The 16384-nt window shown below is 42.2% G+C and overlaps 2 protein-coding genes across 2 annotated transcripts in view; both read left to right on the top strand.

Moving 5' to 3' along the window:
- Positions 1 to 8128, top strand: part of RAB3B (RAB3B, member RAS oncogene family) — a 52346-nt gene extending 44218 nt beyond the window's left edge. Inside the window, exons 3-4 of the mRNA XM_075509282.1 lie at positions 2219 to 2343; positions 6008 to 8128. Of these exons, the coding sequence (XP_075365397.1) occupies positions 2219 to 2343; positions 6008 to 6195 (313 nt within the window). The 3' untranslated portion in view covers positions 6196 to 8128. The remainder of the gene's footprint in view (positions 1 to 2218; positions 2344 to 6007) is intronic.
- Positions 8129 to 10222: 2094 nt separating this feature from the next.
- The window catches only part of NRDC (nardilysin convertase), a 30163-nt gene continuing 24001 nt past the window's right edge, over positions 10223 to 16384 (top strand). The window contains exons 1-3 of the mRNA XM_075508744.1: positions 10223 to 10536; positions 15235 to 15559; positions 15749 to 15830. Of these exons, the coding sequence (XP_075364859.1) occupies positions 10340 to 10536; positions 15235 to 15559; positions 15749 to 15830 (604 nt within the window). The 5' untranslated portion in view covers positions 10223 to 10339. The remainder of the gene's footprint in view (positions 10537 to 15234; positions 15560 to 15748; positions 15831 to 16384) is intronic.

Here is a 16384-nt window from a genome sequence, read left to right as displayed (position 1 = left end):
TTTGTATGGGGATCAGGGTTTCTTTCAGACGTTCTTCTTCATAACTTTTGTTTGTTTGTTTTTATTCCTAATAAGTGTAAATGGCAGTGTTCTGCAAGAGAGGATTTTCATGAACTTGTACAAAACAAGAAGGAGGATGAGTTTCTGTGGGAGATCCTTCATGCTTTTTTCTTCTTTTTCATTTTCTAAGTAATTCTGTTTAAATAGCTAAGATTTGGCAGTGTGTCCCCATATGACACCCACCCCCTGGGGCTGAAATGAATCCAGAGACACGAATGGGAGTCAGAAGAGAAGCCTGGTTATAGGTGTTTTAAATTGAACCTGGACAGACTTTCTTTCTCTCTATTGCTTATAGAGGGAGACTGGGGAGGTTTCATCTTCCCGGGCTTTGGTTGATTTCTGAGGTCATCCCTTTCTGTGATGAGCCTTGACAAATCCCAGAGTACTGCATAAACTGATCACAGACTCGTACTAGCTCTCATAGGGCTTGTCTACACAGAGGCACTCAGAAGGGTGAAAGTGGAGGAGCCAAAATTGGGATTGGAGTGGGTGCACTTCCAGGAGGACACTAAGAAGAGCAAGAAGTTTCACTGCACAAAGTCCTTGATTACTTTTGCGTGTTGCAGTATGGGTCTGGGCTTGTGCAGTGGGCTTCGTTTAGGTTTATGTTTTCCAGTGCAATCCAAACAGGCTCCTGCTTAAAGGCAAGCTGCACAGTGAAATGCCCCCCTCTTATCTGTTGGAGTAACATCACTGTCTGCTTTCCGTGGAAAAGGCAAGTAAGCAGCTCAAACTAATTAAAAATTATCATTAGTAGATCAGAGCTGGAGGCTGCTGCTAATTCAAAAGAGAAGGAATCAAGTGCTTTATTGTTAAGGGAGTTCAAGCAAACTAAACAGAAGTAACGTCTGAGGGGACTCCTGGCTCTCTTGGGAAATGGCAGGTTTGCCTGAAACTGCGGTGTCCTGTATGGAGGGGTGGCAAGTAGGGACGAAGAGTGGGAAGGTGAGTTAAGGACTGGAGGATGGAAGGAGTGTATCACTTCTGGCAGAGCAGCCTAATTATCTTTGGGAAGGAGGGAGTCTTAAAAGACAGAGCTAGCTTGGTGAAGATAAAAAAGGTTGGGCCAGTCTGAAAAAATGGATGAAAATGAATGCTACCAAGCTAATACTGTTCTGCTGCTGGCTCTGTGACACCTCACCGAGGATGGTGAGAAAGGACTGGCCCCTCAGGATAAATAGAAAAAAAAAAAATCTTCTGTTTTGTCATAGAAAAACTATAAAGAGGCTAAATGTAAGGTCAGACTCCTGGGATCCACAGCTAGCTCCACTCCAGTTTCAGCACATGAGCCACAGAGAGCTTTAGAGGCTTTAAGTTCATGCCAGTGTTCCTGCTTAAGCTCCCATGCACTTGATCCCTCTGTCATTGAAGTTAGCATTTGTCTGATAGTTGTCGTCTGTCACTGCATCTACTGTTCCCTGTCTTAGGTATCACTTAATCCTGCTGGGTTCAAATATTAGCTCACAGAGCCTTACCTTGATCCCGTATCTTCCCAATTTGGTAAATTTCTGTTCCTCTTTAGCAGTTGTTTCCATGTTTCTATGCAATTTTCAGTCTCCATGAACCAGTTCTCTTGTTCAAGCAAAGAGGACTTGATGCTTCCATCTGTTTCACTCTCAAAACACAATTTCTTATGGTTATACTAAAATGCTGCAGCAAATGAGCATCTTTTTTGTCTGCTCTGAATTATTGTTGTTATGTGTTTTACAAGAAGTTGTAAATCTAGCATGAAGTGTGTATCTATTGTATGGCTTTCTCTATAGGGACAATATCCTTAAGAGGTGTAACTGACTGTCGTTCTTCTGACAGAGTACAGCTGAAGGACAATGAGATTTAGAAGAATGGTTTTTTTCCGTAGACGTCAAAAATTATTCAATTCAGCTTTTTGTCTGGATCTCACAATCTTTAAAACACTTGCAAAGTCTTAGCAAGTAACTTTATTGTCACACAAAGTTAAGGAGTAGTAAAATAGAATGGTGCTATAAATTACATAGTCTGCATTCTTGCTTTATGTGTAAGCTCGCTCATGTGTCTTTTAACCAACATACGGCCTTGAGATGTTGATGTTGTCTTTAATGGTATGTGTTTTCATACTTAATATACTATTGTATTTTGGCATGGCTGATGGAAGGTAACAATCTTTTTTGACCTGCTGTAGGGCCACACAAATCAAGACTTACTCCTGGGACAATGCACAAGTGATCTTGGTCGGAAACAAATGTGACATGGAGGATGAAAGAATTATTCCTGTGGAGAAGGGGAAACATCTGGCGGATCAGCTAGGTACATGTCAAAGCTTTTCTTTCTACTCTTTTTCCTCTGCTTCTCTATACTGCATTCCTTTTAATTTGTATCATAAAAAGTCCTTCCAGCAGTAATACTTTAATAATGGTATCACAACTAAGAAGTAGTAATATATTCTAGGTCCATATTTTACTTGCTTAGTGCTGAATACTACCTTCTTGTAGTGTTGCTGTATCTGTAAAGCTAATATCTAAGGATGTAAGGATGATAAAGTTTGTCTGGAGAGAACAGCTTTTATTAGCTCAGTGGAATGAAAAGAGAAAAAGTTTTCATAAACACAGTTCTGTCTCCAGGTCTTTAAGTACCATATAGTCATTTTCAGAATGCAAACATTGATTTTTGTAGAAGGATTTTGGTTTTTTTGCAACTAAACAATGAAAAAAGAAGTTTATAAATCTGAACTGTGGAGTTGAGTAAAATATATTTTTAAAATGTACCAGGCTTCTCTATCCAGGTAGAAAAATTGCATTATGTTATTGATGTGGGACAGAAAAAGCAAAACGGTTCCATTGAGAGGAAGCTGGGATTGCTGTGAAAATTTTAGAATAAACAGCAAAATAAACTCATCCTAATTTTTCATTTATTTATCATTTTCATTATATATTTTAGCATATGTGATCTTTTTAATATGGAATCAGGGCTTCTGTGTTAAGATTTAACTATACTGCTGTCTTTTCTTAAAGAATTCATAGTGGCAAGCAAATCCTGTTAAAATTGAATTCAGTTAACAGTGGAGACTCTTATAGTGGGCATTCCGTAAATATTTGTTTAGCTTGTAAGAGCAGAGATTCTTACCAGACCCAAGGAATCACCATCATCCCCAATTTATAAAATCCTATGTTGTCTTCAATTCTTAAGCAGTAATTGGAGGGTGCATTGTTGAACAGGGGATACTGGACTTCCAGTATACACTGCATACATTGTTGTAGTTTAAAGTGTGACCTTGATCAAATTGCCAATTACGGTTAAATCTTAGTTAATGAGTATTTATTAGTTGGGGGTTTTGTCAGTGTCATTTTGTTTCGGTTTTTTAATGAAGGGAAGGTATAGAAACCCTGCTCATAGGTAAGTATAAAGTATGGCTTTGTGATAGGGACCTGTGTGATATAAACAAACAGACGGTCACTGTTCCAAAGAGTTAAGAGCAATCAGATTATTTTTTCATGTTGCAGGTGTAACAAAAAAAAAAAAAGCATGTCTGCAAAGGCCTGCAGGTTTAGAGCCTTCAAGTGTAAATTCTACATGTGCTAAGCACAAAGGGGTCCCATCCATTACCAGAGCCTTGAGGCACTGCCATCATAAACACGTAATGAGCAAATACCAAACTAAACTCTCTAATTTCCCATCATTATTAGTATTGTAATAATAATAATTCTTTACATGTAGGACTAGCAAAGCAAACAAAAGACATGGTTATTTTGCAAAAGCAGTTATGGGCTCTTTTTTACACATCAGAATCTAATTTGAAAATATGAATGTGAATAAACTCTGTTCCTGGCTTGCAGACTCTCAAAACTGTTGTGAATGCATGTGCGCCCACATATTTTGCAAGAGTAATTACACTGTTAGTAGTTGAAAATTTGTCCAGAACAATGTAACAGCAAATAGGGAGTTTGACTGGAACTCCCACTCCTATTTGGACTTCTGATGTTTTTTTCTCCCTCCCAGATTCAACTGTTTGTTTAAATACAAACCTGGCATCTAGAATCTGAATCCTTTACATATGGGACGCTTCAAACCACAGGTGCACAAAGTTACCATAGCAACTCAGTTCATCAGTAGGAAACTGTTCTGCTGAAGAATCTCTGGTTCTGCCCTGGACCTGTCCTTGCACTCGTCCAGCTCACCCTGGAGAAACATACCCCAGTGCAGAGTAAAACAAAAGCTAACCATGCCTTTAGAAAGTGCTGTCCCAGTCCTCCTCTTCTGTAACCTCCCAACATACTAATGCTCTTTTTAAAAGGGCTGAAAATATATATCTGGTTTTATCAGTCAGTTTTTCCTTATATTAACTGTGCTAATGTGTATGGCATTATCTGAAATTACTTCGTGTGTTAGGTGGGAGGAATCTCTTTAATTGACTATCGACTGCTTAAACTGCTAGCTTTCATCATAATGATTCACATAAAGGTTATCGTTCAGCATGTTTATCTAAGTTTGTATAGTGACATTAACATCATTGAAATAATCTCCTAATCAGATTAAGAAACTGTTATTGGCCTGAATGTGAACTACACCAAAACAGATTCAGCCACAGCAGAAGCTAAACCAATGCTGACTGACAAATATCCAAGTTCAGTTCTCTGATTTCTTGTGCCTTTTATATATATTTTTAATCATCATCAAAGACAGCAAGTGGGACAGACAGAACCCTCGTCTGATGCAGGACAGCCATCCTTATTTAGTAATGAGGCAAACGTCTCCACCATCACTTCACCCATTGTCCCATGATTTTTAAAAAGTGTTAGAATGGGTTAGATACCTACTTGTTATCTCACACAGCAAGGTAACTCAGTCTACCAGCAGTGGCGGACTAATCGGTTAAGAGGACTTATCTTTCCCCTTGTTTGTGGCAGATTCAAAGAAAACTGATGCAATGCAGAATATCCCCAAAATGAAGCACAACAGAATGTAGCTTATTGCAAAACAAACTCTCTGTGGTGCTTGAGCTCTCGCTGTTGGCAATATAATAACCTGGTAGAAGTGACAGCCATTGTAAGTGGTGGTTGGCCTTTGAGGCCCCTGGGGTTAGAAAGATAAAGAAATTCTTCACGGTTCAGAGCATTTCTGCTGGCTGAGGCAGGGTTCAGCCTCGTCCATGAGAAGGCTGGTTCTTGTGTAGTGCGGGGTGTCAACAGGAGGCAGCAGGAATAGCTGTCTGTGTGCCATCCCCACCTTGGCATAACTCCAGCCTTGCTGGTTTTTGTTTTTTTAATCAGAAGGGGTCAGTGTTTGAGAATCCATACTCATCACTGCAGCTAGGAGCTGGTGACTGGACACTGAAATTAATCTGTAGGAGGCACTCAACATTATTTGTAATTCAGCAGTGCTGAACGGCCCTTGTCAGAACGGGTGCTCTGTCGTGACATGTGCTGTACAAGTATTAATCACCCTGAAGAGCCTTCCATCTGAGCAGAAAAAGAACAGGAAAAACAGGACCAAAATTGTGGAGCATTTTGCTCACAAGTGCAGAAGTTGCTCAGCAGAAGGAATACAACCATGATCTTGCTTCTCTTTCTGGTCTCTGCTCTTACCAGACTGCAGTAGTGGTTCGTAGAGTAAGCCTGGCCCTGTCACGCAGGGGTGCGTGGAGCCCAGGAAGGCCCCTCCATGCGTTACCAGTTAGTGACACTGGGAGAATTCGACTCCCGTGTTTATTCAGATCTGTATCATCTGCAGATGTGTTTACCAGGGCTATAGTAGGGATCCATTTATGCCTTTGACTCTTACTGATGCTTGATAAATTTTAGAAGTATTTCTGCTCAGTATTCTGAGATTGTGGGAATCAACTGAGCTTAAGAATTGTCTAATGTCTTGTTTTCTTAAGGTGAATTCTGAAAAAATTGGTTAGTATTTTAAAAACCATCTCCATTATCATCAGTCTCTATTGATTTTTTTTAATTTTTTCCAATTTTTCTCACAGGTTTTGACTATTTTGAAGCTAGTGCCAAAGAAAACATCAACGTAAGGCAGGTGTTTGAGCGTCTTGTGGATATAATCTGTGAAAAGATGTCGGAGAGTATAGAATCAGACCCTTCCAGGGGCACTTCTGGAAGGAGCATGCGACTCACAGACAACCCACCCTCTTCGCAGCAGAACTGCTCGTGCTAGTGACCTTTCTCGCTGAGAAATGTCCTTCTCCTTTCCTGACTAAATTTGATCTTTTCATTTGTGGTGGTGCATTATCATGTAGTCCAAAGGCAGAAGTCTCTGTTGTAGGAAATTGGTATGTTTGTTTAATGTGCTGAAGTGTTAATATGATATATTTCCTCATCCAATAATTTAAAAAAAAATCTGACTAAATATTGTAAGTGCACCTAGTGTTAACATGAGTTACACTGAAGAAAAAGAATTGTATAGCGTTGCAAATGTTACTTCCACAGAGAATGTTGCATTCTTAATTATAGATTCCTCTACTACAGAAAGCTTTTTGTCAAGAACAGCAGGAAACATAAAAACCCATCAGAAGGGACCAGGTCTAAAATAAAATGGGGACAAAAATCTCTTATAAAGCAAGAGTATGGTATTTTTACATTTAAAAAAAAAAAATCTATCCCCAGATATTTTGAGTCATTGTTGCTGTCCTCTAGACATGGACCTCAGTTTTTCTGTATGATGGAGCAGAAGGCAGTTTATTTCTGTCTGACAGTTTGAGGTCCTCCAGAGAGCCAAGAGCATGGGGGCTGGATTTTGTGTCAAGCCTCTAAATGGAGGAAGAGCACATGGAGAAAGCAAAGCTTCCAAGCAGGGGAGGAGGAGGTGGAGAAGGCCTTGCAGCCGTACCTGCTCTTGGCTGGTGCAACCTTCTCCACTGTCACCAGTAACGGCTTGCAGAGTGCTGGGGGTGTTGCTGTGTTTGGCACCTTGCTATGCCTCTTTGTTTGTTTCTAGAGGCACAAGAGCTGACTGTCCTGCAGCTTTTCCCCCGTATCCTGCAGTTTTACCTCTCCAGGTTTGGATCTGCTCTGATGAACTGCTTGATGGTGGATTTGCTGTGGGACGAGGGAAAGGAGGAACTGACTGCTGCAAGTCAGAGGCAGAATCTGACATGTAAGATTTGGAACCGCACTGTCTCAGATAAAAATATCAGGAGCCAAAATGTGAGTGTTGGCAAATATTAGTGCCAATATTATTAGATTTTCTTTCTGCATTTTGTTGTTGATTTATTTTTTTAATTTTGTGCTAGATGGGTGCGTGTGTGGGGACAGTTTTTCTTGGTTCAGATTCAACCACAAAGTATAATTTTAAAAAAGGAAGATTGATTAATAAAACATAACTGCAAATGAAAAATGGCAAAGATGTCCTGTTAGAGTTATTCTGTGGATGTTTTGTTGCATCATTCTTTGAAGGGAGGAACAATTTTTAATACTTAACATCTAAAATATTCTTGTACTTCCAACATCTCTAAAATTACAAACCTTCTACATCTGTGTGTAGAAGTCTGTGTGCACTAGCCACATGCAGAGCTTGTATTTCTCTGAAATATATGGAGGAACTGCTTATGAGAATCTGTGGAAATCCTATGCCTCGATGATCACACACTGGTTTGTGCATCCCAGCTCCAAGCAGCGATTGTAAATTGTGTCTGTCAATGTAAATTAGGTGCACACAGAGAGTTTGCTGTCTTACGGTGAAAATCCTGAAAAGTTTTATGGGTTTACCTTAGGCCTATGAACTCCTCTGACTGAGGACACTTTCTGATGTCAGAAACCGGAGTAGAGTTATCTGCCCACTGCACTGTAATTTGCTGGATCATCACACTAGCAAATGCTTTTGTAATTTTGTTCTGTTGTGTCTCAAAGTGTAATAGTTCTAAGAAAAAAGCACAATATGCTGGAGAAAAATGCAACTACATTGATCTAGTTTGAGCTCATTGTGCTAAAGGCTCGATCCCTTCATTTGTTTGAATGTTGCTTTCAGAAATCTTTACTGTGACATGTTTTGGGCATGTGTGATCTAGTACTGAAAGTGCAATTTGTGCAGTGCTAGGAACGTGGTTATTGTATCTAAACCCCTGAAACTGCAAAATAAAGAGAAATGTAGTCACCGGGTGTGGCCAGAGAGCGTGTGTGAGCTGCATTACTAGCGTATTAGGCAATTGTGTGCATGTATAAAGAAGGTATCTTTTCAATGCTTTTAAAATACATCAAACTACATTGATCTTTTTTGACAGTGTGATGATCCTTGAGCCCAGCAATCAGGAATCACCAGTGAGTCAATAATAACTGTTACTTGAATTTGTCAAGGCAAGGGAAATAACAGACTTGCTTGCACCGAAGACAAACCAGAATGCTTGATGGGGTCTTGTATACAGCCTTCCATTTGACTGGCTGTGGCCTAGGATAGTAGCGTCGATAAAACAGTATGGTTACAAGATAAAAAAAAGAAAGGTGTAATAGAATGTGAAAGGAAAGAGGTGACTGCTCTTCACAAGCTTCTCTATGCCTTGTACAATACAGCAGTGTGTGCGCAGTTCTCCAGTAAAAGCCATACAGGAGGCCCTGGGTTAGACGTGGGTCTTGGCTTCCATCTTGTGGAGAAATAAAGCAGTAAAATATTGGGTAGACATCCAGTCTAAACTATCTTACCTGTATTTCAGACAGCCCCCCTCATTTGTATTAGCCTCTGACCCCTTAACTTTGCTTTCATCGTATCTTTGCAGTCAACATAGACTTACACACACATAAAATAAGTAACAGCACTGGTATTACAGGAATAGCAGAAAACTGAACAAATGTGGAACAATGCAAAAGGGGTCATAAATGCAACAGCAAACTTCTTAACAGCTCTCAAAGTGTTACAAGAAAAAGGATGTTGGCAATGTATATGCCATTTGGAAACGCCAGCTTCAGAGAGATGCAAGACAAGGAAAAGCAGCATTGCTGTTGTCAAGACTTGAACTTGCTACGACACCGCGGTCTCATAGGGAAAAGAAGTGTATTCACCACTTGGAAAATGCAGACCTACTGAACTGCGAAGACTAGGCTAGATCAAGAATAGTCAGTCTTTTCTGTTAAGCAGCCATGGGTACAACCTTTAAGCTATTAAGGATACCATTAGGGGAATAAAAAAATTTAAAAAAAATCAGCAGTTAACACTAAGCACGTACTGGATCTCTCTCGAGACAAGTGGTACTGCTGGTTAAAATAAAATTGCAGACTTAACTCTAGCTCATTTAAGTGTTGAAAAATACCAACTGAAAGCTAGTTTATCAAATCAACAGTGTGGTCAGGCGTTTTGAACCCTAAGAATAGTCACATTTCTTTGAATTGATTCAATGTAGTTTGGCTTTTCTAATGACCGCTGAGGGAGGCTGACGACTACGATCCTGTTTACTTCGTGCCAAGTTTCGGTCTCGAGTTCACCGTGTTTGGCTCGACCCAACCGCCGGATTTCACCGCCGGTCTCCGAACTGCTGCCGGCGATGCCCGCTGGGGCGCTGGGCTCGCAGACGGACCCTTTGGCCGTGGACTTCACCGGCTCGTTCTCAAGCAACCGCCGGTTAGAACGACCGGTCGCGCCTCAGACACCAACGCGAGCAGCCAGCCGCAGGCCGGCCGTACGCTGAGGGGACTGCGCGTGACACGCCTCCTCGGGCAGCTTCCGCGAGCTGATTGGGCCTGTCAGGACTGAGCGACAGCTACTTGGACCAATAGTTGAAAGAAATGAGAGGAGAAGGCTGGCGTCCACCAACCGGCGGTTGGACTATTCCAATGCAAGAGCAGGGGGGACAGCTAACACGGCAGCCGGGCATAAATGCCGGACCGTGACGGCATAGAGAAGAGTTCCCGCGATCTGGCTCTATTCTTCTGTCTTTTCCTCTTCCCTCTGAGTTCTCTGTACTCTCCGTCTGATTTCTGTAAAGGGGCTGCCTTTCCCTCCGTCTCTCTTCCCCATCTATGGTTCCGCCCCCCCACGCCACCAGCATGCTCTCCACCAATCAGAGTCCCCGCCCCGGCCAAGTGAGGGCCTGGGATTGGTCCGTTTTTTCCACCTGGCACCGCGGCGGGCGCTGACTGGTGCGGTCCAGCGCTCTCGCAACCGTCACCGCTACTTCCTCGTGCGGCGGAAGCTGGCCGGCTCGCGGCGGGGCGGGGGCGGCCGCCGGTGGCGGCGCATGCGCACTCTCGCGGCCGCCTTCGCACGGAGGGGTCGGGCGGTGCGGGTAGGGGCGGCGGTGGCCCGCGGCCTGGCGGGGCGCGGCCGGCCGGTGCGTGCCGTTGCCCAGCCGCTGTGGTGTGGTGCGGCCGCCGCCATGCCCGGTAGGAACAAGGCGACGTCCAGCTACAGCTGCCCGGAGCTGACGGTGGGGCAGCAGGCCGGGGAGGGCGGCCGCGACGCCAGAGGCCGCTCGCCTCACGGGGAGGAGGAGGACCGCGGGGGCATCGGTCCCGGCGCTAACCTCGGCGACCCCGACATCGTCAAGTCTCCCAGCGACCCCAAGCAGTACCGGTGAGGGTCGGCGGCGGCGTCGAACCTCCCCCCGGAGGCCGTTGGCCCGGGAGGGCTTAAGGGGGGGTGGGGGGAGGACCCGGCTGGTCTGTGGGGTAGCCTGGGGCCTCCCCTCCCCGCCTGCCCGCGGAAAGCCAGCCCCGGCCGGAGGGAGGAGGTGGGTGCGGGAGCGTGCGGGGCTGGGAGCCAGCCTGTCCCGCGTCCCGAGCACAGCGGGCACTCCAGCATGGCTGTAACCTCAGGTGCTTGAAGTCATCTGGGTGGCCGGGGGAGTTAGGGGCCTCTCAGTGAAAAATGGAGACTGGGGGCTCACGGGTGTATTTATTCTGAAGATGGGCTGTCTGGTTTGTATACAGTAATAGGCTTGGGGCTTCCACAGAAAGAAAAAAACAGTACTTGTTCAAAGACTCTGCTGTGACACTATGTTTTCGAGGCACAGCAATATTGAATTGTTGCAGCCCTTGTCCAGGCAGCTCCATGCTGAAAGCGTTAAGCTGAAGTGTGAAATGCAGTTGAAGTATTACAGAGTAGATACCAACTTAAAAAAAGTCTGTTACTCTTCCCATTTTAGATGAGCTTCCAGGTTTTAACACAAATATGTCTGTGAGTTGAAACAAAAATTACTTTTATGCTGCCATTTTGCTTGTGTTTTCATTTGTATATTTCTGAGTAATACCCCTGAAAGTGCTAAAAAAGATCACCTTTCCTGAGTGCAGCCCACAGCATCTGTGGCCTTCTCACAGTGAGAGACTCAGCTGAGAATGGCCAGTGGAGGTTGAGCTCTTTGGATGGCAGTCATTCTTGAAGGGACACTATTATAACTTCTTTCTGTTAGGCAGAAGATTATTCAGCCCTTGTTAGAGGTGCTTTTTTTTAATCTTTACTCTTCATGATGTCTGATCTGTGCAGTGAGTAGAGAATCTACTACTAAGCCTAAGCCTGGAACTGAATTTTGAATTTGCAGTGACATTGGTTGACAGTGAAATTCCCTGCTGGCTGCGTGAAGAGGACTGTGCCCATTGGCTTAGGGAGAAACTTGCTCCCTCTTTTCTTGCCCTACTTCCTTGCTGCTTCCTCTGGATCTCTGCCTGCCTCTCCTGCTGGCATTCTTATGCATGCTGCTTTGCAGGAGGCTCATCTTCCCGCAGAGTTCATAGTTACAGAGACTGTCAGTTTAGGAAACTTCTGCCTTTACTACCTGAAGCAGCACAGTGACGAAGCTTGGGAAATCCATTGAAAACTGTCACTGGCTATCTATTTAGAGACTCAGGAACCTCCTCTGCATGTAGAGAATTGGAGAGTGTGTTTGCTTATACCATAGAATAAACTAATACCAACACCTTCCAGAAATCCTACTATCCAAGCTTCACAGATTTTTTCAGTTGGAAGCAGGGTGTCACATCTTTTCAAACTGATTTCCATTTGCAGGAAGTGAGCCTTGCACGGAACAGACACAAGGAAGGAGAACTAAAGTGTGGCTGACAGTAAAGCATGCCTGTGTCTGCTGACTATATACCAAACCTCCTAAGTAAATTTAATGGCAGGCGATTTGATGATGCACATACGCTTTCTCCTCTGTTCATACATCAGTGATGATGTATACTGCAGACCAGTCACAGTGGGCTTAATGTGTCTGTCTAGTGACATCAGTCTTAACTTGGTGGAAAATGTTATATTTTATCTTCTCAAATATAGTGATCATAAAAACAAAAGAGTTCTGACAGAGATTGCAGAATGTATTTTCAAAAGTGAGTTTGTTTGGACAAAAATTATTGTCATAATCAAAGTTGGTTTTGTTCATTAGAGCTGTGGGTGGGTAGTTATCTTTACCAAAATGTATGTTTTATTTAAATTCGTCCATATATGGACTTTCGTGGGCTTGCATTGCTTGTTTTGGGTAATTCGGGAAGTTAAAACATTTCTTTAAGTGTTTACTGTACATTGATATGTACTTAGTATTTACTTAACTGCTAAACAATTATCATTGATATAAGAAAAAACCTTGGTGTGAGAACAATCCTGTTTAAACTTGTCCAGGATGTTTAAACAGTAGCTTTAAGAATTTGAATTTTATTTTATATTTCAGCCTTATTTGTATCAATGCCTGTACAGTCCTTCAAAAAAGCAATTGGACTATGCTTGCTTTTGTTGCTACATTAAGTGATTGCATTTTTTTGTCCTGTATTTTGCATACTAATTGATACTTATGTATTGATTATACTTGTCCTTTTCCATTGGACTGAAACATGGAAAAAGTAAAGAACACCTATGTCAGTTGGTGCCTCTGCTCAGTATAACCTATACAGTTCTAGATTCTCCTGAAGTGAAATCTGATAGCCTTCAACAGTGGCTTAGTTCAATTGTTGCCTTGCTACTGGGTTTCTGTCCTAGTATGTAACACCCACAAGCCTGAAGATGAGTAATGTAAAATTAGTGTCGTCTGCTCCATTAGTTTAATGGAGGTATGTGGAAAGGATCAACAAGAGCTACACCTGGCTAAACAGCTTTATGGCGAATCATTCTTCTGGAAGAATAGCATTATTCTGTTCTCTGCTTTCCATGACTGACTATTGATCACTGGGAAGCCGGTATTCTTTATGGGCCGTGAAAACCTGAAGAAGACAGTTGTATGCAGAGGTGAAGATGATGGTTGTGCTGGAAAACATGCTGTAGCAACGTTGACTTGTCACCATCTGGGGCTCTTGCTCTGAGCTTTCCAGGGGCTGAAGTGCCTGAGTATACTGTATATCTGTTTTTAGGACCCCTGTTGTGCATTCAGAAGTGCTGCAGCTGTGTAATGCAACATATGTATATGGCGCAAACACACGTAACTGTTCCAGGCTTTCAGAATTGTGTGGATGATTAACTTTGTACCCAGGCATTAGCGTAGATCTAGTACTATCTGTACCTCCTGCAGTTAGTCATAGCATCTCTGCAAGTTATACACTATGTGCTGTAGTTTGAACGAGCAAAAATGCACTTGTGCTTTTGATTGGAATAAATTTGTACTGCTCAATGGTCCTGCAGCAAGCAAAATGGGTGTGTTAATGATTATGAAACCCTGGCCCAGAGTCAGTGCTATCAATTCCTGTTGGATGAGTAGTCATAATTCATGAGCTTAACACAACTATTAAACATTTGTTCTTTAGCTTTTTTGATAGACTTGGTAGCCTAAGAAGTGTGGTTTTTTTCCTTTGTCTCAGAGCTGCTTAACTCTTGCCACAATATCCCCTTTACCCCTTTCCTCCAAATATGTCCCCATGAAATTCAACTGGGAGAGAAGTTACTTCCAGTAATTTGTTTCTGTAGTTCGCAGAGCCATAGCAGGTGGCCTGCAGCTCTAATAAAAAGTGAAACTTACACTGTCTTCATATTTTGAATTGGAATATTGATAATAACACATGCCTTTATTGCTGGGAAATTTTGAAATTGCATAATGATAACCATGAATGAAATGTGAGAAACTTTGGGAACCATGGAGTTGGAAAACACACAATGTGCCTTTCGTTTTTCTTTTGGGTACTTACCATGTAGCTTGAGCTGGAAATCTGCTTTGAAATTTCTGCTACCTAATTACAACAGTGGCCACATTGCAAAGTTCTGATCTGGTATAAACTTGGACTAGATGACTTTTAAACGTGCCTTCCAATCCAAACTAGTCTATGATTCTATGCTCTGTAACTCAGATTTTTTCTGAGAGTGTGTGATGTGACTATGGGTTTGGTTTATACTAGGGTTTTTGTTTGGTTGGGTTTTGGTGTGTTTTTTTCTCTGGATCAGATACCACCTGTCTCTATCACACTGGTTCTTAAGTTGGATCAAGTATTTTCTGGATCCAGCATTCCTTCCTTTCTGCAGCAGGTGTACTAGCCAGTGCAAGTCCTGGGAGAGGTGCTCTGGCTAATGTGACAAATTGTGACTGTCTGTGCCGGATCTCATGGGAAACAAATACTGCTGAGAAATCTTGTAGTGCAGAGCATTGGTGCTTGCAGTCCTCAGTCTGAAAAGTTGCAGAATGGTGCTGGACAGAGGGCTTGTGGGTTTATATATATATGCACACACATATATAAAAAAATCTATGTATGTATACACACAGAGAACTCTGTGTATATTGCTTCTTGGCAGAAGCAACCAACCCACTGTGACTTATTTTATTAAGCCTGTGGAGGAGATCTGTCCTAACACATGCCTGCTACATCTGTGGACCCTATTTAATAGAAAGCATTGATAAAATCAAATAAAATGGAGTCTCTGGAGCCTGCTTAGAGGCAAAGACTAAGATCTTAATTCTGTCACGTAACATATGTTTCCAAGAGCCTGAGACGTATAAAAGCTATTGAAGTTTGGGTTTGACTATTCTGAGTACTTGAAGTCTTCTCTGAGTGGGTGCTAGTAGCTTAAATATTTCACAGAGAGAGAAATAAAAGCCCAAATCGGTGTCCCTGACCTTATGGGGAGAAGGGCTTGTGCTACTACCTTGAATTGCTTCTTTCTTATTCTTATAGCTGTTGAATAGCAGAAGAGCGTTTTTACTTTCCCACTATAAAACTGCTCACCTTCTTAGCTACCATTAGATTTTCATTAGGAAATCTCAGTTGAAGAACACAAAACTATTGTGGGAAGTACAGAAATTTTTGCAATTCTGAAAATTCAGATTTGGGAAATGAGTGTATTCATTGCAAATAATTATCCTTTCAGGTATATCAAACTGCAAAATGGCTTATGTGCACTTTTGATTTCGGATTTGAATTACTTGGATGGTGCCCCAGCTGCTTTATCTTCAGAGGAGGAGGAGGAAGACAACGATGATGATGAATCTGAAGAGGAAAGTGATGAAGATGACGACTCTGGAGCTGAGATTGAAGATGGTAGAGAAGGTTTTGATGATGAGGACTGTGATGAGGGGGATGAGGATGAGGACAATGATGGAGATAATGATGATTTCAATGATCCTGATGACAGTGAATTAGAAGAGCTAGCTGAAAAGGAAGAGACAAGAAAGAGAGGCTGTACAGAAAAGCAGGTATGTACTTAAAGCTGTAGGGTGAAAAAATACAGTGAGCTTTCTTGTGCTCTGAAACCTTGTGATTAGTCATTCAGACTAGACTTTCTTTTTATTGTGCCTGTCCTGATTGATTTATCTTATACTTCTGTCCTTTTCCTGAAGTGTTTCTTGAAGCAGCTTTTACTGAGAGTGTTGTATTTTCTCTAGTCTGCAGCAGCCCTCTGCGTTGCTGTTGGCAGCTTCTCTGATCCCGAAGATCTGCCTGGATTAGCCCACTTCCTGGAACATAGTATGTATCTGCTCCCATTTAATCTTCTCCAACTTCAGTGCAAAATGACTGCTACCTAGCTCTGAATTTGTGTAGTATTTTAGTTATTATTTCTTATTTCAGCTACCCCAGAATTTATTTTTGTTAGTTAAATAAATTTGTGTTTTTATAAAAGTACTGATTTAGTAAGAAACTCTTAATATGGGAGAAGGTGTCTCATAGTCTTTGGCAGGCTATGCATTAAGGCACACTTTTCTGTTATCCATTAAAAGTTGTGGGAAGCATGTTACCTGTGTTTTTATAAACTAGGCTGGAGCTACAGACTTCTATCTCTCTAGTAAAGGATGATGAATTAGTAATACAGGCACAGAAAGTACATGAAGTTTCTGACCAGATGTATCTTAAAATGCTGCTCTTGACCAATTGAGGCCAATCATGCCTAGAAAGGCACTGTTATTTCCAGTCTATTTGGGCCTTCCGCTAAAGGCAGATTATACTAATTGTTGGGCAGATTACACAGTCTGTTGCTATTTAGTAGTTAGTCTCTGCATGTGAGCTGTGGGTCAGTTGTAGGT

Source organism: Mycteria americana, chromosome 7, assembly GCF_035582795.1.
Source record: "Mycteria americana isolate JAX WOST 10 ecotype Jacksonville Zoo and Gardens chromosome 7, USCA_MyAme_1.0, whole genome shotgun sequence".
Taxonomy (NCBI): domain Eukaryota; kingdom Metazoa; phylum Chordata; class Aves; order Ciconiiformes; family Ciconiidae; genus Mycteria; species Mycteria americana.
This window is presented reverse-complemented; position numbering and strand designations above follow the sequence as displayed.